This window comes from Giraffa tippelskirchi, chromosome 5 (assembly GCF_054371585.1).
Source record: "Giraffa tippelskirchi isolate mGirTip1 chromosome 5, T2T-mGirTip1v1.2.pri, whole genome shotgun sequence".
NCBI lineage: Eukaryota > Metazoa > Chordata > Mammalia > Artiodactyla > Giraffidae > Giraffa > Giraffa tippelskirchi.
In genome coordinates this window covers 101,767,096-101,792,909 of record NC_137279.1, presented here as the reverse complement: position 1 = coordinate 101,792,909, position 25,814 = coordinate 101,767,096, and the positions used below count along the sequence as shown (strand labels likewise).

Genomic DNA, 25,814 nt, shown 5'->3' with positions numbered 1-25,814 from the left:
TCCAGAGGATCTTCATGATACAGGGATTGAACCTGGGTCTCCTGCATTGCGGGCAGATTCTTTACCATCTGAGCCACCAGGGAAGCCCAGTGAAATCTATTAACCTTCAAATCAAAAAGAATCTTTGGTGCTACACAGAAACCATGACCATTTGAAGCTGGAGGAACTGCCAGAGCCCAGCCTTACTTCATGGAAACATCCAAGCAAGGCAATGGGACAGTTGTGTCTGTCTTGGTGTCAGATACCATCTTAGCTAAGACCTGCCAACATCGAGAAAAGGGAGACTGGGGCTGAGCGCAGTAAAACACATGATGGAAATCACCTCTCCTTATAAAGAGGCAAGTCTGTCATCACTTCTGGAGAGGCCACGAACATTGACAAAAATTTAACTCATTGCGGGGAACAACACACTGGCTCCAAACGAGTTCTGACAGACACCTCCTGTGGATTTCCAGCTGAGGTGGTTGAGAGTTGTCACAAGTGCTTTGTGTCAAATGCCTGATACTGGGGTCAGGGTGACAGAGACAAGCCCGGAGCCAAAAAATGAATGAGAGCTCCCTGACCCACCTGATGTCTGTGTTCCATAATAGTCCCGTTTCCCTGGTTTCAGCTAAGATGTGTCTATACAACCTGTCCTTAGAGATGACCTTCCTTGGTCTACTCGGCTTGTGAGGAGAAATAATATGGGGGCTACCTGAGATATTGCTTGGAATTTCATCTTCTTTAGCATGAGAGCAACCAGCGGCTCCATCTGGACCAAGGTCTACTTCCAGTTCATTAAATTTCAATGTATCATCACTGCGAGGCTGGGGGCTGTCAGAACTTCCTTGGAAAATTGAAGGCATCAAGGCACATTCATCCTTGGATTCTTCAGGCACTTCCTTCTTTTCAGCCTCCTGCAGCTCCATGCTGTGCCAGATGGGAAAGGAATGAGAGAAAATTAAATGGAGAAGATCTGACCCCAAGCCATTCTGGCTGCTTTTGACAGGAGGCATGGGGAGTGGTCACAGAGAGTAAAAGAGCAGGCCCCTTACAGACAGAAGGAGCTGTCCTCTCTCATATGAAGTGGAGTGTGTCAGTCTGGGGATGGCAGAGGGAGACAAGCAGGTACCCTACATTCCGGCCACAAACCTCTGATGAGGAAGGAGATTCAACCATCCCAGGATGGGACTTTCAGGAACAGGAAGCACAAACGAACTTCGCACCAAGTGCTTCCCCCGGGTCCTAATCCATGTTGAATATAAGGTGAAGTAGTCAAGTGAATCGGAGAAGGCAATGGCACCCCACTCCAGTACCCTTGCCTGGAAAATCTCATGGACGGAGGGGCCTGGTTGGCTACAGTCTATGGGGTCGCTAAGAGTCGGACACGACTGAGCGACTTCACTTTCACTTTTCCCTTTCATGCACTGGAGAAGGAAATGGCAACCCACTCCAGTGTTCTTGCCTGGAGAATCCCAGGAACGGCGGAGCCTGGTGGCCTGCCGTCTATGGGGTCGCACAGAGTCGGGCACGACTGAAGCGACTTAGCAGCAGCAGCAGCAGTCAAGTGAATAAGGGCTTCCCCGGTGGCTCAGTGGTAAAGAGGCCTGCCAATGCAGAGATGCGGCTTCGAACCCTGGGCCAGGAATATCCCTTGGAGAAGGAAATGGCAACCCACTCCAGTCTTCTCCATGGGAAAAAGCAATGGACAGAGGAGCCTGGCATGCTCCAGGCCGTGGGGTCACAAACATTCAGAGACAACTGAGCAACTGAGCATGCACAGTGAACCGAATACAGATATTAAAGCCTGATAGACTCTCGGAGATGTTCTACCTTCTCTTTAGGAACACAAAGGCCTGCAAGGCCGCTTTCACTTACTATTGTCAAGGAAAACCAATTTTGTTTTGCACAGTTGTCCTGCGGTTTCATTTTTCTAATTGCTTCTCTACTAATTCTGTTGCTAGTTACCTTCCTTGCAAGGCTCTAAAACACCTGTGTAGAAATAGATATTTATCTCACTTGGCCTTCCTTTAGAAGAGAACAGATACTCTCTGTGTGGAAAGGAAATCCTAAGGGTGCTGCATTCACCTTGGGTCATACATACACGTAGCACAGAGACAGCAGACAACCAAGTTACAGGGACATTTCCATGTGGGTGGAGCGAAGTAAATGAATCCCAGCTGCAGTTGTGCTTATACTTACATCTGGCATGTGACTCTCTTGAGGTACTTATTGTTCTTTTGTGACCCTGTCCACATTTTCCCTACACGTTACCAGCTCCTGATAGAAAGACTGAAAACCACAATCACAGAAAACTAACCAATCTAACCACATGGACTACAGTCTTGTCTAACTCAATGAAACTATGAGCCATGCCGTGTAGGGTCAGGGTGGAGAGTTCTGACAAAATGTGCTCCACTGGAGAAGGGAATGGTAAACCACTTCAGTATTTTTGCCTTGAGAACCCCATGAACACTATGAAAAGGCAAAAAGATAGGACACTGGAAGATGAATTCCCCAGGTGGGTAGGTGCCCTATATGCTCCTGGAGATCAGTGGAGAAATAAGTTCCGAAAGAATGAAGAGATGGAGTCAATGCAAAAACAACACCCAGTTGTGGATGTGACTGGTGATGGGAAGCAAGGTCTGATGCTGTAAGAAGAATATTGCATAGGAACCTGGAATGTTAGGTCCGTGTTTCAAGGCAAATTGGAAGTGGTCAAACAGGAGATGCCAAGAGTGAATGCCAACATTTTAGGAATCAGCGTCCTAAAATGGACTAGAATGGGTGAATTTAACTCAGATGACTATTATATGTACTACTGTGGGCACGAATCCCTTAGAAGAAGTGGAGTAGCCATCATAGTTAACAAAAGAGTCCAAAAGCTAGTACTTGGATGCAATCTCAAAAACGACAGAATGATCTCTGTTCCTATCCAAGGCAAATCATTAAATATCACTGTTATCCAAGTCTATGCCCCGACCAGTAATGCTGAAGAAGCTGAAATTGAAAGGTTCTATGAAGACCTACAAGACCTTCTAGAACTAATACCCATAAAAGATGTTCTTTCCATTACAGGGGACGGGAATGCAAAAGTAGGAAGTCAAGAAACACGTGCAGTTAACAGGCAAATTTAGCCTTGGAGTACAGAATGAAGCAGGGCAAAGGCTAATCGAGTTTTGCCAAGGGAACACACTGGTTATAGCAACACCCTCTTCCAACAACGCAAGAGAACACTCTACACATGGACATCACCAGATGGGCAACACCAAAATCAGACTCTGGGAGTTGGTGATGGACAGGGAAGCCTGGCGTGCTGCGGTTCATGGGGTCCCAAAGAGTCGGACACTACTGAGCAACTGAACTGAACTGAACTGATATTCTTTGTAGCCAAAGGTGGAGAAGTTCTATCGAGTCAGCAAAAAGAAGATCGGGAGCTGACTGTGGCTCAGATCATGAACTCCTTATTGCCAAATTCAGACTTAAATTGAAGCAAGTAGGGAAAACCATTAGACCATTCAGCTATGACCTAAATCAACTCCCTTATGATTATACAGTGGAGGTGAGAAAGAGGTTTAAGGGACTAGATCTGATAGAGTGCCTGATGAACTATGGACAGAGGTTTGTGACATTGTACAGGAGACAGGGATCAAGACCATCCCCAAGAAAAAGAAATGTAAAAAACCCAAATGGCTGTCTGAGGAGGCATTACAAATAGCTGTGAAAAGAAGAGAATCAAAAAGCAAAAGAGAACAGGAAAGATATTCCCATTTGAATGCAGAGTTCCCGAGAATAGCAAGGGGTGATAAGAACACTTTTCTCAATGAACAGTGCAAAGAAAGAGAGGAAAACAATAGAATGGCAAAGGCCAGAGATCTCTTCAAGAAAATGAGAGGTAGCAAGGGAATCTTTCATGCAAAGATGGGCTCAATAAAGGGCAGAAATTGTATTGACCTCACAGAGCAGAAGATATTAAGAAGAGGTGGCAATAATACACGGAAGAATTATACAAAAAAATTTTCATGATCCAGATAACCAAGATGGTGTGATCACTCACCTAGAGCCAGACATCCTGGAATGTGACGTCAAGTGGGCCTCAGGAAGCATCACTACAAACAAAGCTGGTGGAGGTGATGGAATTCCAGGTGAGCTATTTCAAATTCTAAAAGATAATGCTGTCAAAGTGCTGCACTCAATATGCCAGCAAATTTGGAAAACTCAGCAGTGGCCACAGGACCGGAAAAGGTCAGGTCTGATTCCAATCCCAAAGAAAGGCAATGCCAAAGAATGCTCAAACTACTGCACAATCGCACTCATCTCACACGCTAGTAAAGTAATGCTCAAAATTCTCGTAGTCAGGCTGCAAGAATACATGAACCGTGAACTTCTAGATGTTCAAGCTGGTTTTAGAAAAGGCAGAGGAACCAGAAACCAAATTGCCAAAGTTTGTTGGATCATCGAAAAAGCAGAGAGTGCCAGGAAAATATCTACCTATGCTTTATTAACTATGCCAAAGTCTTTGACTGTGTGCCTCACCACAAACTGTGGAAAATTTTGAAAGAGATGGGAATACCAGACCACCTGACAGGCCTCTTCAGAAATCTGTATGCAGGTCAGGAAGCAACAGTTAGAACTGGACATGGAACAACGGACTGGTTCCAAACAGGAAAAGGAGTACATCAAGGCTGTATATTGTCACCCTGCTTATTTAACTTATATGCAGAGTACGTCATGAGAAATGCTGGGCTGGTTGAAGCACAAGCTGGAATGAAGATTGCCAGGAGAAATATCAATAACCTCAGATATGCAGAAGACACCACCCTTATGGCAGAAAGTGAAGAAGAACTGAAGTGCCTCTTGATGAAAGTGAAAGAGGAGAGTGAGTAAGTTGGCTAAAACTCAACATTCAGAAAGCTAAGGCGAAGGCGTATGGTCCCATCACTTCATGGCAAATAGATGGGGAGACAGTGGCACCAGGGGCAGACTTAGATTTGGGGCTCTAAAATCAGTGCAGATGGTGACTGCAGCCATGAAATTAAAAGGCGCTTACTCCTTGGAAGAAAAGTTATGACCAACCTAGATAGCATATTAAAAAGCAGAGACATGACTTTGCCAACAAAGGTCCATCTACTCGAGGCTATGGTTTTTCCAGTAGTCATGTATGGATGTGAGAGTTGGATTATAAAGAGAGCTGAGTGCCGAAGAATTGATGCTGTTGAACGGTGGTGGTGCAGAAGACGCTTGAGAGTCCCTTGGCCGGCAAGGAGATCCAACCAGTCCATCCCAAAGGAAATCAGTCCTGAATATTCATTGGGAGGACTGATTTTGAAGCTGAAACGCCAATATTTTGGCCACATGATGCAAAGATCTGACTCATTTGAATAGACCTTGATGCTGGGAAAGATTGAAGGCAGAAAGAGAAGGGGATGACAGAGGGTGAGAGGGTTGGATGGTATCACCAACTCAGTGGACATGAATTTGAGTAAACTCGAGGAGTTGGTGATGGACAGGGAGGCCTGGTGTGCTCAGTCCATGAGATCACAAAGAGTCGGACATGACTGAGTGGCTGAACTGGACTGATAGTTAATTGTTACCTGGGGGTTAGTGTTTCTTGTGCTTGTTCAGCCTCTTCGTCTTCACAAATTTCTGCAAACAAAATCAGAAATATCCAGTCAGCTTCTAGTCACTTCCCCCATCACAAACACAGGGACTCATATGGTCACAGAGTCATAAATATCTATGTACGAATTAGTACTGTATGGAAGTTTTAATGCATTGTCTTTAAACAACTGCCCAAGCATGGACTTCTGATCCAACAGGCAGTGTGTTTCTAAACTGGTAGATCATCCTCAGGACACCTTCTGCTTGAAATTGGGCAATCATTTAAATGGTCTTTTCTTCCTGATATCACCTCACATTGTCCACCTTCCATCTCCACTTCTACAAATGTATCATCCATCCTGACACAAATTCTGCCAAAGACACGGCGTCTATAGACCTTCTCAGGTCTCACAAGATGCCCTCCTTTCTCTAAGGAGAACAACCATGTCCCACAGCCCTCCATCTGGCAACATCCTGGCTCTTCAAGGTGGCTTTTGTGTATTATCTGGGAAAGCCTCTCTATGGAAAGTGCTCCATCTGCCCAACACCAAGACCAACTCCATCACGTACCTTATCCAACACCACAAAGTGAAGGGCTTTCTTTTTTCTGCAGTGTATTTGTAAATATTCCCAAATTTCATCACTATAGCTACTAGCAATAGATTATTTCACCCAGTTTACAGATGAGAAGAGTTACTAACATAAGGAAAAGCAATCGTTCTCACATATTGATAAACACAGCACTCAGCCTGGAACCTGGGAACTTCCAAGCTTCCTCTAGGGCTCTATTCACTCTAACAAGCTGTCTCCTGTCACCTCCATCTTTTTGTGCTTTAATGCTGGCTGGATGTTTCCTCCTGCCTCAGTGGCCATGGTCCATCAGGGAGGAAGCCGACAAGTGGGATATAATGACCTCCACCCTGTGCATTTCTCCATTGTCCTCTTACTTAGACAATCCTGCTCCTACAAAGCCCCAAAGAGGACACGAACCAGGAAAGCTGATCAACATTCGTACTGGAGCTGTTCATCTCACCAACTGGGGACCTAGGAAAGGATCAGTGCTCTCAGGGTCTGTGGCCCCCTCACCTGGGCTGAGCTTGCAGGCAAGGCGCTCTGCCAGGCGGTATCCCTCAGACAGGCTCTCTCGGAAGCCCTGCCCCTGGTGCTTGTCCAGGTCATTGTGGGTGAGGAGGTCCTTGAGGTGCTGCCTGAGCAGGACGGAGTCATCTTTCCCATCCTGTAGTGTCTGCCGTAACTGGGTCAGCTCTCGTGCCTGACTTCGAATTAGGATCTCACAAGTCCTAGGTGGAACAGAAGACACAGTTGTAAAAGGCAAAAAGTTAGATGAAAGACACTTAGGGATTTCTGTGAGAACAACCCCAAGGAGACCTTTAAACCGAATTCTGGCACATATCTGATGACTGGCTCAGGCACTCAGTCGTGTCCGACTCTTGCGACCCCTATAGTGTACCAGTCTCCTCTGCCCATTGCATTATCCTGGCAAGAATACTGGAGTGGGTTGCCATTTCCTACTCCATATCTGATGACTGGCCTATGTCAAAGAGAAAGAAGGTAAACAAAGGTTTCTTCTCTATCAGAAAGTACTCCTGTAAGATTCCGTGACATTCCATTCATCTTGTCCTTCTGTAAAGATATCCTACTGTCTTCCCTGGTGGCTCAGCTGCTAAAGAACCTGACTGACAATTCAGGAAACACAAGAGGTGCAGCTTTGGTCCCTAAGTCAGGAACATTCCCTGGAGAAGGAAATGGCAATCCACTCCAATATTCTTGCCTGGAAACTTCATGGACAGAGGAGCCTGGTGGGCTACAGTCCATGGGTCATAAAGAGTCACTACTGAGTGCACATGCATGCATCAATGTCTTCCTAAATCTGCATCATGACGATGTCTCTCCAGTTCCTCACTCGGCCATGCCCATTTGCATTAAAAAATACACAAAGTAGTTTCTGTATTTTTAATCTGGCAACACAAAGTACTGTCCAGTGAATGACACACAGCCAGATATAGAGTGTGGACAAGTATATCCGGGGTGAGTTGGAAAGAACAGAAGCATGACAGGGTGAAGAAAGCATTCCAGGATGGAGTCAGGCAGGAGGGGGGTGTGGTTTAAAGGCAAATAGGGTACCGATGGCACAACATTGTGAATGAGCCAAGTGCCACTGGTTCACTTGAATGTAGTGAATTTCATGATGAGATTCAAGGCAATAGTTGATTGAAAAGCAAAGTAAATTCCTTCCTGAATAACAACTGGAGTCCATAATTCACCAACTGGTATTCTCCACCTATTTGATAAGACTGTGCCCTGTGCCTGCCATGAACATTCCTGCCCTCCTTACCTCAGCCTTTCATCAAGTGTTGGCTTCTCTGCCGGCCTCGGCACCTCAAATGGCAGCTTCTCCCCCAGCACGGATTCAACAATGTCGTTATATGCTCCACACTCTGAGGAAAGAGAGACACAGCCTCAGGGAAAGCTGGCCTTGCTGCTGTGGTCACTGTCTTCAAGGGAGGAGGACAGACCACCTTAGTGGTGGAGGTAACTCTTTTTCCAGTCTCTATGGAGAGATTGCCACATCTGATTCCTTAGCATCTGAACCGAGGTGACTCCCCATTTTAGAGCTGAAGAAAGAGAAGCTCCAAGACACAGAAAGTAACTAGACAAGATGAACTGCCATTTGACAAAGTCAGAATTCACATCCCCTGAGAATGACCCTGAATCCTGGGCCACTGAACCAAGACCTGCAGCCTCTGAGGTGAGACACTGAGCAGGGGCCTGGGCTGGCGATCCCTGTGTGGTTGGGAAGGCTCCTAGGACTATAGGACTGATGGTTCCCTTCTGCTGGGATTTCAATAATGAACACGCGTCTCAAGGTGTAAAACTCACCTGGACATACTTGTGTGAAATAGAATACATGAAATCATAAGGACGTGAAAGAGATATGCCCAAACACTGAGAAAGTCTGTGTTATTAGGAACAGTAGAACTATGAACTACGTGTATTTACACTGAGTAGGCACTATTGTCAGGGCTTTGTCAGATTTACTCAGTATGCACTACAACGAAAACCCTAGTTACTATTACAACACCACACACACAGAGGAGGAACCAGAGACACAGAAAGGTTCCCAACAGGGATGTGAGCCCAGGAAACCTGGCCCAGAGTCCATGTCTTTCACACTGTGCTGTGGTGACCTCCACACCAGGGTCCTGGTGAGACATCTCTTCTTCACCAGCCTCACAATTTCTTTCTTAGAATTTTGTGACTATCATAAGGAGCGGTATAAATAATACTGAGTTTGTCCTTTGCCCAAAGCTCATCATTTCACTTTCTTAAATAGTAGGCTTTCCTTCTTTCTTGTCTCTGTGTCAATCATTTTTCATTAACTCCCTCATTGCTTCATTGAAAATGATTGTAGTAAAGTGACACAGACACAAGTTGTCAAGATTCCTCTCATCCCCTTGTTGTGCATGTACCCTGGACATGACTTCTTTTCCTTACTCCAGGCCCCTCTTACTGAACAGGCAAAAATGATTCCCATTGCCAGGCTGACTGTGGGTGCAGAGGGCCTCCTCACACTCTGCCTGGGTTTTTACTGTGGCTGGTGATCTCCCCCCACTTACCATCATCCTCATGTTGGTCACACAGCTTATAGCACACACTCAGGGTCCCCCGGACTCCTGGTCAACCTGCATCACCAAAGTTGCACCAGCTCAAGTGGGGAGAGAGGGGAAAGTGCAGATTGTCTGATTTCACCAGAAACACCTTCATTCTTGCCAGAGGGTCACATGGCTTTCTTGGACTCAGAAGGAGAACTTGTACACTCAGAAAGCATGGCTTCCTTCTCACCAGGGAGTCTCTGTCTTGACGGCATCACACAGACCATGGTTTCAATGAGAAGCCGACTCATCCTTAATCTCCTTTAAATCATATCCCCCCTCTTCTCACAATGTCTAACCACACCTTACCCCAGTGTACCTAGCCCAGGGCGTTGCCAGTGGAGCATCAGGGAACCTTGAACGGATGGAGATCATTAGTTGCAGGGGTTTAGCCAAGAGGCATGCAGGGTCAGATACGGAACAGAAAAGATTCCAGTCAACACAGCTTAGTTTGCTTCTGAGACACACAGGCACTCCTGTGCCTGCACCAGGAATCACTGTCTGGTATTTTCACTCCAATCTCACCCTAGACATCACTGCAAACTTGGAAAAGTGCCTCCACTCCTTGTGCCTCAGTCTTCCCAGCCTCAGGGAACTGAAGGCAAAAGAGCCACTCCTACCTTTCCTGGATTGTGGTCAGAATGGAATTCAAAATGACAAAGGGAAAAGGAGACCAATCCTGGAGACTTATACTTTCTTAGAGGGAAGGCCGTGATCATTCATTGCTTTGGTGACCATGACCCCGAGGACTTACTGTATTTCTGCAGCTGGTTGGCCAGGGAGTAAGCAGTAGCTTCGGATACGAGGAATTTCTCTGTGAGGTCTCTGAAGTCCTGCTTGCACTTTGCCAGCTGCAACCGAAGCTCCTGGTTGACTTCCGTGAGGGTACGTTCTGCCCTCACATCAGATAAAGGGGGAACACATACTGCCATGGTGACATGTGGTAGAACGGGTAGAAGCCAAGGTGGGAAGGAGGCACCCAATATATGGGGGGGTTAAAGACAAATAAGATCACATAGGCTTAATCAGCACTGAGGGATGACAAAAACTGGAATTCCTAACTTACTGTTGAGAACAACTAGAGGGTTCTCAACCGCAAAAAGAAGATGAAGATGCCAGAGCTCAGAGCCAAAGGTCCTGTGCGGGGCTGAGACCCAGACAGGAGTGAAGGGGGGGGGGTACCCAGCGTGCTAGGTAACCATCCGGAGTTGCCATAACAGAACTGGTAGGGGGAGGGGTTCACGGAATCTTGGCGGCCCCTGCCTTCCAGGTGCCTAGGCCATGACCGTTTGTAACACCACCACTGACAGCACCCAAGCCCTCAGCAGCCACTCTTAGGTTGTCTACACACGTACCGATACCACTGACCTATCTTATCCAAAAACTGTCTAAGCTGAGTTCCCACTGTTCATTCTTCTGTGCACAAAAATATTCATGGGAGAAATACTTTGCCAGCAGGTCTTCATATCTGTTGGGCTGTCATAAAGTCACCTCAGTTCAGTTCATTTCAGTCGCTCAGTCATGTCTGACTCTTTGCAACCCCATGGACTGTAGCACACCAGTCCTCCCTGTCCATCACCAACTCCTGGAGTTCACTCAAACTCACGTCCACTGGGTCGGCGATGACATCCAACCATCTCATGCTCTGTCGTCCCCTCCTCCTCCCGCCTTCAATCTTTCCCAGCATCAGGGTCTTTTCAAATGAGTCAGTTCTTTCCAGCAGGTGGCCAAAGTATTGGAGTTTCAGCTTCAGCATCAGTCCTTCCAGTGAATATTCAGGACTGATTTCCTTTAGGATGGACTGGTTGGATCTCCTTGAAGTCCAAGGGACTCTCAAGAGTCTTCTCCAACACCACAGTTCAAAACCATCAATTCTTTGGCACTCGCTTTCTTTATAGTCCAACTGTCACATGCACACATGACTACTGGAAAAACCATATCACCTCATCGTCTCTTTAAACAGATCTTAAGGCTTGTCCCCAGGTGAAGGACGTCAAACCTGTAGACTGTCATGAACTTCTTCTCTGCGTCTTTTCCAGTTTAGTCTGTGTCCTAAAAACTGTAGGATACAAATCAGACTACAATACTAAGTGAAGAAATAATTTTTAAAAATATTTTCTCTCCCAACTCAGTATGCTTTTGCTGCATCCTGTTGTTATGTCAATTTCTTCTCTTTACTGGGCAGCATGTTGGTTTCAGAATAAACTTAAGGTTGACATCCCTACCTTCTAAATTCTTCCTCTGGGTCTGGGTTGTTCTATTTGATTCTTTCTTTAAAATGTTACTAAACACTACATTTCATACTTTCACCAATGTATTTCATTGTAGCCTCACAAGCGCTCTTTCCAAGCTGTCAAAATGACTAAAAGAGTTTATGTGTATCTCCTTGAAAACATGGTGTGCTTGTGCTCAGTCACGTCATTCTTGTCTGACTCTTTGCGATCCCAGGACTGTAGCCCGTCAGGCTCCTCTGTCTATGGGGATTCTCCAGGCAAGAATACCAGAATGGGCTGCCATGCCCTCTTCCAGAGGATCTTCCTGATCCAGGGATCAAACCCGCATCTCCTGTGTCTCTTGCATTGCAGGCTGATTCTTTCCCACTGAGCCACTGAATACACGGGCTGCCTCTCTGTTCAGGAAAGATTTGACAGCCTTGTGCTCTCGTTCTGTGTCCATTCAGTTCAGCCACATATTGAACAGGCCAGGTTTCCAGAGCAGTGTTTGTGGCACACTGTTTGATCCATCCCTTTGAGTTTTCCTCGTGCCATTGACCTGTGGTTGTATTCCGAAAACAGAGCATGCTTAAGTTCAAGGTCATAGGTCAGGGATCATGATGATCCCCAGTGAACATAAGCATTGTGTTCAGTGACATAGACGCTGAGCTTGAGGAAAGAGAGACAGGCAGGCCCTCAGGTAGTGATGGCCTGAACCAACTCCTCACTTCCTCAGCATCTCTTCCTACCCGGGTCTTGTGAGTCTGAGACTTGGGGAACCCCTGTAGCATCCATCTCTTCAGTTTAGCTCTTGGTCCTACCTGGGTGGAGGGTCAAATGGGTGTGACAACAAGCCACTGAGCATCTGTTCATGTTAAGATAAAAGATACAAAACAGGAACAGCTACTTATGAAAGCGTATCTTCCCCACACCCCCACACAATCCTCAAACTACAGTGCTTAATGATACTTGGTGTGTGAGATTCAGCAAAGGCTTTAAGGAAATCTATTTTCTGGTTGCTGTGGGGCCTGACATTCTGTGGGGGAAATAGAAATGTGTCAAATTCCTTCATTTTAAATATGATGAAACCAAAAAATCTCACAAAACGTAACTGCCTTGAGGTCAGGGATGAATTTTGCCATGCTAACAGAAGTATATAACAGGTACAGTTCACTGACTAATACTGTGCCAGGCATTTCACACATATTATGATACTTTCTTTCATCGTAATCATTCAAGGTAACATCCCTGTAGAAGAGGTACATTCAAAAAAATTATTGGACCAAAGTTAAAATTAAAAAAAAAAAACAACAACGCTTTATCAAGGCAAGTAAGCTATTGCTTTGCATTTTGTAGGTAGGAGAAACCTATTGTTTTTATCCTGCCATTGTCCCATTGCATACTCCTCTTTTTCTCTGTGACCTGACTTTATTCCTAGAGTCCTACCTTTTTTCAACAAAACCATTTCTATGCACTGAGCAATAGCAGAAGTGATGGCTGGGCCCTTCTAAAGGCTCCCTGAGTGCTTATGTGTTTCAGGACACCAGACACCATCTGGAGGCAAGAGCAGCCTGTCTGTTAGAATGTGTGCTGTGCTAAGTTGTTTCAGTCGTGTCTGACTCTTTGTGATCCTATGGACTGTAGCCCTCCAGCCTCCTCTGTTCCTGGAATTTCCCAGGCAAGAATACTGGAGTGGGTTGCCATTTCTTCCTCCAGGGAATCTTCCTGACCCAGGGATCAAAACCGTGTCTCTTGCCTGTCCTACATTAGCAGGCAGGTTCTTTACCACTAGCCCCACCTGAGAATCCCGTCTGTTAAGAGTGGGCAGCTGCTTTCCCACCCCACTGAGTTAGCAGCATATCCCAGGACACAAAGGGATCACTTCCCTTCAACTCAAGAATCTTTTCTCTCAGTGACTGCTCTATTGGCCCGAACTCTCCTGAAAGTGAATGCTCTTGCTAACTTTCTGGTTTCTTGTTAGGTGTCTAGAGTATTTATCAATTTCTTCTAACAAACATCTTCGTTGAAGTTTGCATTTATAGCAATAGGATTTATTTTTTAGGAAGTGGCAGCCTGGAGTAGATTGGTCCCATCAATGAGCAAACAAGGGTGAATTTAGCTTTCACTCAAAACCAGACTGAATTTAAAATTAGGCCCCACCATCACCCTAATTCCAAAACCAGACAAAGATGCCACAAAAAAGGAAAACTGCAGGCCAATATCACCGATGAACATAGAGGCAAAAATCCTTAATAAAATTCTAGCAAACAGAATCCAACATCATATTAAAAAGATCATACATCATGACCAAGTGGGCTTTATCCCAGGAATGCAAGGTTTCTTTAATACCCGCAAATCAATCAATGCAATACACCACATTAACAAATTGAAAGATAAAAATCATACGATTATCTCAATAGATGCAGAAAACGCCTTTGACAAAATCCAACATCCATTTATGATAAAAACCCTCCAGAAAGCAGGAATACAAGGAACACACCTCAACATAATAAAAGCTATATATGACAAACCCACAGCAAACATTATCCTCAATGGTGAAAAATTGAAAGCATTTCCCCTCAAGTCAGGAACAAGGCAAGGGTACCCACTTTCACCACTACTATTCAACATAGTTTTGGAAGTTTTGGCCACAGCAATCAGAGCTGAAAAAGAAATAAAAGGAATCCAGATAGGAAAAGAAGAAGTAAAACTCTCACTGTTTGCAGATGACATGATCCTCTATACATAGAAAACCCGAAAGATTCTACCAGAAAATTACTAGAGCTAATCAATGAATCGGAGAAGGCAATGGCACCCCACTCCAGTACTCTTGCCTGGAGAATCCCACGGACAGAGGAGCCTGGTAGGCTGCAGTCCATGGGGTCGCTGAGAGTCGGACACGACTGAGCGACTTCACTTTCCCTTTTCACTTTCATGCATCGGAGAAGGAAATGGCAACCCACTCCAGTGTTCTTGCCTGGAGAATCCCAGGGACGGGGGAGCCTGGTGGGCTTCCGTCTATGGGGTCGCACAGAGTCGGCCACGACTGAAGCGACTTAGCAGCAGCAGCAGCAGCAGCAATCAATGAATATAGTAAAGTTGCAGGATATAAAATTAACACACAGAAATCCCTTGCATTCCTATACACCGATAATGAGAAAACAGAAAGAGAAATGAAGGAAACAATACCATTCACCATGGCAACAAAAAGAATAAAATACTTAGGAATATATCTACCTAAAGAAACAAAAGACTTATATATAGAACACTATAAAACACTGATGAAAGAAATCAAAGAGGACACAAACAGATGGAGAAATATACCATGTTCATGGATTGGAAGAATTAATAGAGTGACAATGAGTATACGACCCAAAGCAATCTATAGATTCAATGCAATCCTTATCAAGCTACCAACGGTATTTTTCACAGAACTAGAACAAATCATTTCACAATTGGTATGGAAATATAAGAAACCTCGAATAGCCAAAGCAATCTTGAGAAAGAAGAATGGAACTGGAGGAATCAACATGCCTGACTTCAGGCTCTACTACAAAGCCACAGTCATCAAGACAGTATGGTACTGGCACAAAGATAGAAATATAGATCAGTGGAACAAAATAGAAAGCCCAGAGATACATCCATGCACCTATGGACACCTTATCGTCGACAAAGGAGGCAAGAATATACAATGGAGAAAAGATAATCTCTTTAACAAGTGGTGCTGGGAAAACTGGTCAACCACTTGTAAAAGAATGAAACTAGAACACTTTCTAACACCATACACAAAAATAAACTCAAAACGGATTACAGATCTAAACGTAAGACCAGAAACTATAAAACTCCTAGAGGAAAACATAGGCAAAACACTCTCCGACGTAAATCACAGCAGGATCCTCCACGACCCACCTCCCAGAATATTGGAAATAAAAGCAAAAATAAACAAATGGGACCTAATGAAAATTAAAAGCTTTTGCACCACCAGGGAAACTATAAAAAGGGTGAAAAGACAGCCTTCAGAATGGGAGAAAATAACAGCAAACGAAGCAACAGACAAACAATGAATCTCAAAAATATACAAGCAACTCCTGCAGCTCAGTTCCAGAAAAATATACGACCCAATCAAAAAATGGGCCAAAGAACCCAACAGACATTTCTCCAAAGAAGACATACAGATGGCTAACAAACACATGAAAAGATGCTCAACATCACTCATTTTCAGAGAAATGCAAATCAAAACCACAATGAGGTACCATTTCACACCAGTCAGAATGGCTATCCAAAAGTCTACAAGCAATCAATGCTGGAGAGGGTGTGGAGAAAAGGGAACCCTCTTACACAGTTGGTGGGAATGCAAACTAGTACAGCCACTATGGAGAACAGTGTGGAGATTCCTTAAAAAACTGGGAATAGAACTGCCATATGACCCAGCAATCCCACTGCTGGGCATACACACCGAGGAAACCAGAATGGAACGAGTCGCGTGTACCCCAGTGTTCATCGCAGCACTGTTTACAATAGCCAGGACATGGAAGCAACCTAGATGTCCATCAGCAGACGAATGGATAAGGAAGCTGTGGTACATATACACAATGGAATATTACTCAGCCATTAAAAAGAATACATTTGAATCAGTTCTATTGAGATGGATGGAACTGGAGCCCAGTATACAGAGTGAAGTAAGCCAGAAAGAAAAACACCAATACAGTATACTAATGCATATATATGGAATTTGAAAGATGGTAACGATAACCCTGTATGCAAGACAGAATAAGAGACACAGATGCATAGAACAGTCTTATGGACTCGGAGGGAGAAGGTGAGGGTGGGACGTTCTGAGAGAATAGCACTGAAACACGTATATTATCATATGTGACACAGAACACCATTCCAGGTTCGATGCATGAGACAAACGCTCAGGGCTGGGGCAATGCGATGACCCAGAGGGATGGGATGGGGAGGGAGGTGGGAGGGGGCTTCAGGATGGGGAACACATGTAAACCCATGGCTGATTCATGTCAATGTATGGCAAAAAACACTACAATATTGTAAAGTAATTAGCCCCCAACTAAAATAAATAAATTTACTTAAAATAAAATAAAACTAGGCCTCTCACTTTCCTCAAGGTGGATACTCATGTGCCACAGGCATGTGTCCCCAAGGACTTGTGTCTCTGCTGTAAACGGGACAAGAGTAAAATGGGGTCAGGTGGGCCTAGTCCTTCAATTCTAGAGTCTTCCAAGAGTTCTCTGCTTTAGTCACTGGATTGGAAACACCCTCGCTCTTCTGCTCTGTCCTACTTCTGTGTTTGGGGTAAAAGGTATACACTTCAGTGTGTTCTGTCCCCAAGCTGATCACTGGAAGAATCACCTGGGAGAGTTAGTACCCAAACAAGTGCACAGTCCTCACCTGTAGCAACTGTGCTTCAGTGAGTTGAGCTGGGATCTGGAATCTATTTGTTAAAGGTACTCAGGTGTGCACTTAGTTTTACCCACTGATTTCACTGACCTCCCTCATGATTCTAGGGGATGATTATTTCATTTATGGTACTTCCAGTGTTCAAAATTGACTGGTGCCAAAAACATAACTCTCTGCTGCTTTGCACATGAAGAAACTGAGGCACAGAGAGGGTCTCGAATGGGCCAAGACCCCCTTGCTGTAAGTGCTAGAGCCACACCCAGGTAGCAGCTCTTCTCTATACTTTCACATTCATATATTTGTGTTTTGTCTACTTACACGAGTGCTATAGTGTCTTAACTGTTGTTATTCAGTCACTAAATTGTGTCAGACTCTTTGTACCCCATAGAGTGCAGTGTGCCAGGCTTCCCTGTCCTTCACTATCTTCTGGAGTTTGCTTGAACTCGTGTCCATAGAGTTGGTGGTGCTTTCCAACCATCTCATCCTTTGTTACCCTCTTCTCCTTCTACCCTCAATCTTCCCCAGCATCAAGGTCTTTTCCAATGATTCAGCTCTTTGAATCAGGTGGCCAAATTATTGGAGCTTCAGCATCACTCCTCCCAATGAATATTCAGGGTTGATTTCCTTTAGGATTGACGGCTTTGATCTCCTTGACTCTCAAGAGGCTCTTCCAGCACCATGGTTCAAAGGAGAACCCCATGGAAAGTATGAAAAGGGCATCCTATTATCTCAATGTAAACTAGGAATTTGCTTTCCCCCTTTTATACTTTAGTTATTTGCTCCAAATTTACAGCTAGAACACCAAGTTCTACAATTGTGAGAATAAGATAAATATATAAATTATTTTTGACATGAAGAATCGTGATGTCAGGAAAGTATGTAACTCATACGAGAGGAAACCATTAATCACGAATCATTATGACAGCCATCAACCTATAAGACAAATCAAACTTGCCTCCTTCTCTCTTCAGCTGGCCAAGAAACAGTAGCTACTGATATAAGCAGTTTTCTCTGGAGACGGTGGCAGAGTTGACTGCTTTGAGCCAACATGGAGCCCAAGTGCAAGCTGTACCCTGAGAGGCTCACATCTGGGTGAGAAGCAGGATTTGGGGGCCAGAAGAGACATATATCTGTTGGGAAAAAAAAGGGGGGGGGACAGATCACCCTTGATGTCATGGTAGCCAGCACTGACCATCTCCTCCAATGAACCTACCACCACTATACCTCTCATGATTTTGTTTTTACTAGATGGAGAACTCCATGAAATTGGGGATAATATTTCATTCATCTCTGCGTGCATGACTCCTGGCATTGAGTCAAGCACTGAGGAGGCTCTCGGCAACATCCGTTCACTAATTGCAGAAACATGGTTACAAGACTCCACTTAGCTCAACTACGCTCCTAGACAACCGTCTGGTCAGGGATGCTCTTTCTCCCAGGAAGCAGCAATCCCCTTCCTTAGAGAGGAGCCTGCCTGACACTGCCTGACACTGCCTGACACTCACCTGAGCTGACTCTGATGAAGACATGGCTGTCCTCAGGGATTCCCCTAGCAGGTTCACACTGCCATTAGGAAGAGATGTCCTTGGCATATCCTCCCATCCTCTGGTGGCCATGATATCCCACCTGAGGAGAGCCACCACGTGTAATTGCCACGATGCACTTGTATTCGTCCTCTCGCTGTTTAAATTCCTCATGGATATATTACTGATATCTGAACTCCAAGTTGGTAACATAGCATAAGGCAAATTAAGCAATATGTAGTTAAGAGATGTTATGTGTAAAGCCTCCAAAGTGTAAATGCAGAAGAATATTGTTACTATCTCTACTTCAGAAACGAGGGTCCCATTAATCTGGCCCCTGGTATGAATACATATCTCTAATTCTTCTCCAAACATCATTTATCCACATTACTGCACACTTACTTGGAGGACATCTGCTGTGTGGCCACTTCCAAGGCTGAGGCTGGGGATCGAGGGCAAAGCCTCAAGATCCCATTGTCCCCCTACCATGGTGCTCGCAGCAGTATAAACTAACACTGAGCCATTGTGTGGATCTCCTCAGCAGGTGCATAAGTTCACTGTGGACTGTTACTCTCCCGGTCCTTCCTGCTCAGCTCAGGCTGCTCCGTGAGGACTTGGATGATACTGTGCATTCCTCACTTCCTCTTGAATTTTCTGAGCTCAACCTGTCCTTATCCTCACCTCCCTTGGCAACCAGCTCCTCCACCATTACCTTGTTTTTCTTTGGGTTTTCTCATCCTCCCAAACCGTTGACTTCCTTTCTTCCACCTCCTCTCTGAGTTCTGTGTTTTCAGTGTGTGGCTCAGTTGAGGCTCCTGCAGGGGACACACAGAGAAGGGACCAAGTTCAGGTCTTGGCTGCATGTTCCAACACACATTTCACATGAAGCTCAGTCTCTCATGCACTCAGAAAAAAAACTTAGCAGGAAAGCAATTTGGAAAATTTGAATAACCTTATCTTACTGATGAGGAAACCGAGGCCTAAATAGGTGGAGATTATCCCTAAATTCCCACACCCGTTGCTGCTATACACCCACCGGGCAAACCCTGGCCACAAGCTTTTGTATCTAAAAACACCAGGAACCCATGGTTGAAATGCAGGGGACATTTGTTAAACATACACATTTCCACTCTTAAAACAATGATAGTTGAAGGACATTTCTCAGAAAAAAATGTTTATCTGTTCAATAGTCCATATTTATACACTGTGTTCCATCTTGACTCTCACATCTGGACTGAGGAAGCTATGACTATTAAAAACATCACAGTCATTGTTAAAAATATGTATGTAGGACTTCCCTGATGGCTCAGTGGTATAGAATCCACCTGCAATGCAGGAGCAGCAGGAGACTCGGGTTCAGTTCCTGGGTCAGGAAGATCCCTCGAGGAGGAAACAGCAACCCACTCCAGTATTCTTACCTGGAGAATCCCATGGACAGAGGCGGCTGCCAGGCTAGAGTCCATCAGGTCGCAAACAGTCGGATACGACTGAAGCGACTTAGCACGCATGCAAGGCAAAATCAGGCAGTTGATGTGGCCAGTCATTAGCACCCTCTCCCCACTGCTCTTTTCTGCATCTTTTTTTCTTTTCTTAGGGGTGTTTTTTTTGCAACTCTGTAATCAGCAGCCTTGGACAAGGGGTATCTACTCACAACGGCCCCTCCTGACCTGGAATGTGGAGTAACTCCTCTCGGCCCTCCTGTGCCCTCGCAGCCCCTGCCCCTTGGGCCTGGGTTAACTCCTCTCGCCGCAGCCCCCGGCCCGGCCTAGCCCCAGTCGACCGCCGCCCCCGGCCCCCGGCCCGGCCTAGCCCCAGTCGGGCGCCGCCCCCGGCCCCCGGCCCGGCCTAGCCCCTGTCGGCCGCCGCCCCCGGCCCCCGGCCCGGCCTAGCGCCTGTCGGCCGCCGCCCCCAGGCCCCGGCGCGGCCTAGCCCTCGTCGGCCGCCGCCCCCGGCCCCCGGCCCGGCCCGGCCTAGCCCCTGTCGGCCGCAGCCCCCGGCCCCCGGCCCCGCCCCCGTCGGCCGCCGCCCCGGCTCCCGGCCCTCGGCCCGGCCTAGCTCCTCTCGGCCACGCTTCCGCGCCGAGCCGTCCGTCGCTGCCTCCCCGCTTCCGCGCCCAGCCGTCCGTCGCAGCCGCCCCGCTTCCGCGCCCAGCCGTCCAACGCAGCGCCTCGCTTCCGCGCCGAGCCGTCCGACGCAGCGCCTCGCTTCTGCGCAGAGCCGTCCGACGCAGCCGCCTCGCTTCAGACTTAAATTGAAGCAAGTAGGGAAAACCACTAGTCCATTCAGGTATGACCTAGATCAAATCCCTTATGAGTATACACTAGAAGCGACAAATAGATTTAAGGGACTAGATCTGATAGACAGAATGCCTGATGAACTATGGACAGAGGTTCGTGACATTGTACAGGAGACAGGGATCAAGACCATCCCCATGGAAAAGACATGCAAAAAAGCAAAAGGGCTGTCTGAGGAGGCCTTACAGATAGCTGGGAAGAGAAGAGAAGCGAAAAGCAAAGGAGAAAAGGAAAGATATTCCCATCTGAATTCAGAGTTCCAAAGAATAGCAAGGAGAGAGAAGAAAGCCTTCCTCAGCAACCAGTGCAAAGAAATAGAGGAAAACAACAGATTGGGAAAGGCTAGAGATCTCTTCGAGAAAATTAGAGATACCAAAGGAACATTTCATGCAAAGATGGGCTCGATAAAGGACAGAAATGGTATGGACCTAAGAGAAGCAGAAGATCTTAAGAAGAGGTGGCAAGAATACACAGAAGAACTGTACAAAAAAGATCTTCACGACCCAGATAATCACGATGGTGTGATCACTCACCTAGAGCCAGACATCCTGGAATGTGAAGTCAAGTGGGCCTTACAAAGCATCACTACGAACAAAGCTAGTGGAGGTGATGGAATTCCAGTTGAGCTGTTTCAAATCCTGAAAGATGATGCTGTGAAAGTGCTGCACTGGATATGCCAGCAAATTTGGAAAACTCAGCAGTGGCCACAGGACTGGAAAAGGTCAGTTTTCGTTCCAATCCCAAAGAAAGGCAGTGCCAAAGAATGCTCAAACTACCGCACAATTGCACTCATCTCACATGCTAGTAAAGTAATGCTCAAAATTCTCCAAGCCAGGCTTCAGCAATACATGAACCGTGAACTTCCAGATGTTCAAGCTGGTTTTAGAAAAGGCAGAGGAACCAGACATCAAATTGCCAACATCCGCTGGATCATCGAAAAAGCAAGAGAGTTCCAGAAGAACATCTATTTCTGCTTTCTTGACTATGCCAAAGCCTTTGACTGTGTGGATCACAAGAAACTGTGGAAAACTCTGAAAGAGATGGGAATACCAGACCATCTGATCTGTCTCTTGAGAAACCTGTATGCAGGTCAGGAAGCAACAGTTAGAAATGAACATGGCACCACAGACTGGTTCCAAATAGGAAATGGAGTACGTCAAGGCTGCATATTGTCACCCTGCTTATTTAACTTCTGTGCAGAGTACGTCATGAGAAACGCTGGGCTGGAAGAAACACAAGCTGGAATCAAGATTGCTGGGAGGAATATCAATAACCTCAGATATGCAGATGACACCACCCTTATGGAAGAAAGCGAAGAAGAACCAAAGAGCCTCTTGATGAAAGTGAAAGAGGAGAATGAAAACGTTGGCTTCAAGCTCAACGTTCAGAAAGCTAAGATCATGGCATCTGGTCCCATCACTTCATGGGAAATAGATGGGGAAACAGTGGAAACAGTGTCAGACTTTATTTTGGGGGGCTCCAAAATCACTGCTGATGGTGATCGCAGCCATGAAATTAAAAGACGCTTACTCCTTGGAAGGAAGGTTGTGGCCAACCTAGATAGCGTATTTAAAAGCAGAGACATTACTTTGCCAACAAAGGTCCCTCTCGTCAAGGCTATGGTTTTTCCAGTGGTCAAGTATGGATGTGAGAGTTGGACGGTGAAGAAAGCTGAGCGCCGCAGAATTGATGCTTTTGAACTGTGGTGTTGGAGAAGACTCTTGAGAGTCCCTTGGACTGCAAGGAGATCCAATCAATCCATCCTAAAGGAGATCAGTCCTGGGTGTTCATTGGAAGGACTGATGTTGAAGCTGGAACTCCAATACTTTGGCCACCTCATGCGAAGAGTTGACTCATTGGAGAAGACCCTAATGCTGGGTAGGATTGGGGGCAGGAGGAGAAGAGGACGACAGAGGATGAGATGGTTGGATGGCATCACCGACTCGATGGACATGGGTTTGGGTAGACTCCGGGAGCTGGTGATGGACAGAGAGGCCTGGCGTGCTGCAATTCATGGGGTCGCAGAGAGTCGGACACGACTGAGCGACTGAACTGAACTGACTTCTGTGTCCTGGTCCTGTGATTGGCACGTGGTGGAGCCAGGTCTGCAGGGCCACCCCCAACCACTCACCGAGGTGGCCTTCCTGCCCACACTCTCTCCCAGGCTGCTAACATTTGGAGGCCAGAACGTTCACATGCCCTTATCTTCCCAACACCGCAGCAGCAGCTGCTGCGATTTAGGAATAAAGCCTCCTGAACAGCTCACCCAGGGCACGAGAAACATATGCAAAGAACCCAGGCGGAGGAGCCACAGGAAAGCCAGGTATTTGGCTTACCAAGCTTTATGGCCAGGAGGTGAGTCCTCAGGGTTTTCTGCTGGTTTGGGACAGTGTCTTTGGAGACAGAGAATGAGCCAACAGAGAGCCTCTGTTGCCCAAATGGGTCACTTACCTGCTTGCACATCCCGGGTCAGGCTTCGCCTCTAACGTCTACAGTCCAGGCCTGAAATCCACAACTCAGCTCTGCAATGAGAACGGAGTCCTTAGGGAAGAAAACCAGAGGCTTCAGCCTCAGCCCAGTCATATTTCCAGGGGTAGGAGGGCACTCCTAGATCCCTTTCCTCCCTGGCCACACCAATCACCAACTAGAGAAGCCAAGAGAGAAGGTGGAGAGAACAGAGCTACTCAGCCCACCAACCAGAACTCCCATAGCTTTTCTCACTCTAGAAAGGGCTATTGCCTGACAATCCCCAACCAAGGACCCTCAGACTCCTAGGCTTCAGGGAGGAGAAGCTTTAGGAAATCCACCACTTCTGTGCAACCCACTTGCAGATATTCAGTCATTAGCTATCAAGTTGGACACCATTCAGTGCTTGTCCTACCTGACCACAAGTCACAGCTAGTTTCCACCCAGGAAAGGGAGAACATGAGGCCGACATACCTTCTCAGGTTTCTCCAGAACTTGCTGAAGCTCCCTGTGTCCCTCCCATGCTGAAATGCTGGCTCCATATCTCCTCACTCACCTCCTTCCTACTTGTAGAGTGAGGCCTACTATGCAGGCCTGCAAGCCTGTAATTGCCCAGGTGCAACACCAAAGAAACACAGCCCATAGACAGTGACAGAGACAACAACCATTCAGTGGATAGAGAATCTTATAATTCCTAAACAAAGGGTCCTAGAGTGACATGCCCCAGTATTCAGCAAACAGCTGGCAGAACAAGGCAGCGATCTTCACTGCTGGGGCCGAGGGCGGAATTGAGGGGAGACTACAACGTATAGGGACCATCGATGTCTGATTGGCTCACCAGTCACCAGGGAAACCAGAGGCTGGGGTCGGGGCAACCGCATAGTTGGTTACTGACTAAGCCGTATAATTAAGGGGCTACAAATCGGGAAAGCAGTATGGCAAGCCTGTATATTGTCACCCTGCTTATTTAACTTATTTGCAGAGTACATCATGAGAAATGCTGGGCTGGATGAATCACAAGCTGGAATTAAGATTGCCAGGAGAAATGTCAATAACCTCAGATATGCAGATGACACCACCCTTATGGCAGAAAGCAAAGAAGAACTAAAGAGCCTTTTGATGAAAGTGAAAGAGGAGAGTGGAAAAGGTGGCTTAAAACTCACTCTTCAGAAAACTAAGGTCATGGCATCTGGTCCCATCGCTTCATGGCAAATAGATGGGAAAACCATGGAAAGAGTGACAGACTTTAGTTTTAGGGCTCCAAATCACTGCAGATGGTGACTGCAGCCATGAAATTAAAAGACACTTGCTCCTTGGAAGAAAAGTTATGACCAACCTAGGCCGCATAGTATAAAACAGAGACATTACTTTGCCCACAAAGGTCCATCTAGTCAAAGCTATGGTTTTTCCAGTAGTCATGTATGCATGTGAGACTTGGACTATAAAGAGAGATGAGTGGTAAGGAATTTATGGTTTTGAACTGTGCTTTTGGAGAGGACTCTTGAGTGTCCCTTGGACTGCAAGGAGTTCCAACCAGTCCATCCTAACGTACGTCAGTCCTGAATATTCATTGGAAGGAGTGATGCTGAAGCCGAAACTTCAATACTTTGGCCGCCTGATTTGAAGAACTAGCTCATTTGAAAAAATCCTGATGTTTGAAAGATTGAAGGTGGGAGGAGCAGGGGATTTTGGAGGATGAGATGGTTGGATGGCATCACCATCTCAATGGACATGAGTTTGAGTAAACTCCAGGAGTTGGTGATGGCAGGGAGGCCTGGCGTGCTATAGTCAATGAGGTCACAAAGAGTCACGCATACCTGAGCAACTGGACTGAATTGAACTGATAATTAAGGGGATTGGATAGTCATGTGGGTGAAGGAATGGCTGGTGAAGGAGAATGAATAGATAGCAAGAGAACGGTCATTTTGAATGACTTGACCTTACAATTTTGTCTGGAGGTGCCAGCAAAATTTCCTTCAGTTTCCCCAAGACTGTCCACAGGGCACCCACTGCTGAGCCTCATTTCCTGTGCGGATGGAGTGGGGTTTGGATCCAACCTAAGTGTTGATTGGTTGAGTCAACAGATCAACATTAACAATTTTTATTTACAAATACTTACTGAATAATCATAGAAGATTCAGAATATGGTTCAAAAGGATTAAGTCCAGAATGAAAGAATGTTTATGGAAAAGGAAAAAGACACCAAAGAGATATTTCTAAATTAGCCTCCTCAAGCAAGAGATGTGAGAGGAAAGGTCACTGCTTGGGAAGATAACAAACCCATAGAAAAGGGAGAAGGCAGAACTACTAAACTACCAGGGCTTCCCTGGTGGCTCAGTGGTAAAGATCCAGGAAAGGGAGGAACACGAGGACTATGAACATTCTCAGGTTTCTGCCAATGCAGGGTAGGAGGCACAGGTTCAATACCTGGGTTGGGAAGATCCCCTGGAGGAAGAAATAACAAACCAATCCCATATTCTTGCCTGGAGAGTCCTATGGACAAACGAGCCTGGCGGGCTACAGTCCATGGGGTAGAAAAGAGTCAGACAGGAACACGCACCTATGCACCCTTACATAAACAAAGCCAGGATGGTAAATGTGGTCCTTCCGTGGAACTTGCCTTATAAAGAAGGTGGCACCAACATT

At 46.1% G+C, this 25,814-nt stretch overlaps 2 protein-coding genes and 1 long non-coding RNA gene across 3 annotated transcripts in view; all 3 read right to left on the bottom strand.

The window, feature by feature from the left end:
- Window positions 1-25,814, bottom strand: part of LOC145504748 (NBPF family member NBPF19-like) — a 363,203-nt gene that overhangs the window by 209,317 nt on the left and 128,072 nt on the right. The gene's annotated exons all lie outside the window — the stretch shown is intronic.
- LOC145507832 (putative NBPF family member NBPF5) lies at window positions 633-10,420 on the bottom strand (the record flags this gene model as incomplete). Its single annotated transcript, XM_081495269.1, has 5 exons — window positions 10,009-10,420; window positions 7,937-8,039; window positions 6,667-6,881; window positions 5,574-5,625; window positions 633-909 (listed from the first exon to the last, which is right to left on the bottom strand). Coding segments are annotated over exons 1-5 (825 nt in total), but the record flags the coding sequence as incomplete, so codon positions are not given.
- Window positions 11,354-25,814, bottom strand: part of LOC145504788 (uncharacterized) — a 21,477-nt gene continuing 7,016 nt past the window's right edge. Inside the window, exons 3-6 of the long non-coding RNA XR_014052485.1 lie at window positions 23,154-23,224; window positions 19,121-19,223; window positions 17,841-18,015; window positions 11,354-12,026 (exon numbers count right to left, since the gene is read on the bottom strand). This is a non-coding gene — a long non-coding RNA (uncharacterized LOC145504788). The remainder of the gene's footprint in view (window positions 12,027-17,840; window positions 18,016-19,120; window positions 19,224-23,153; window positions 23,225-25,814) is intronic.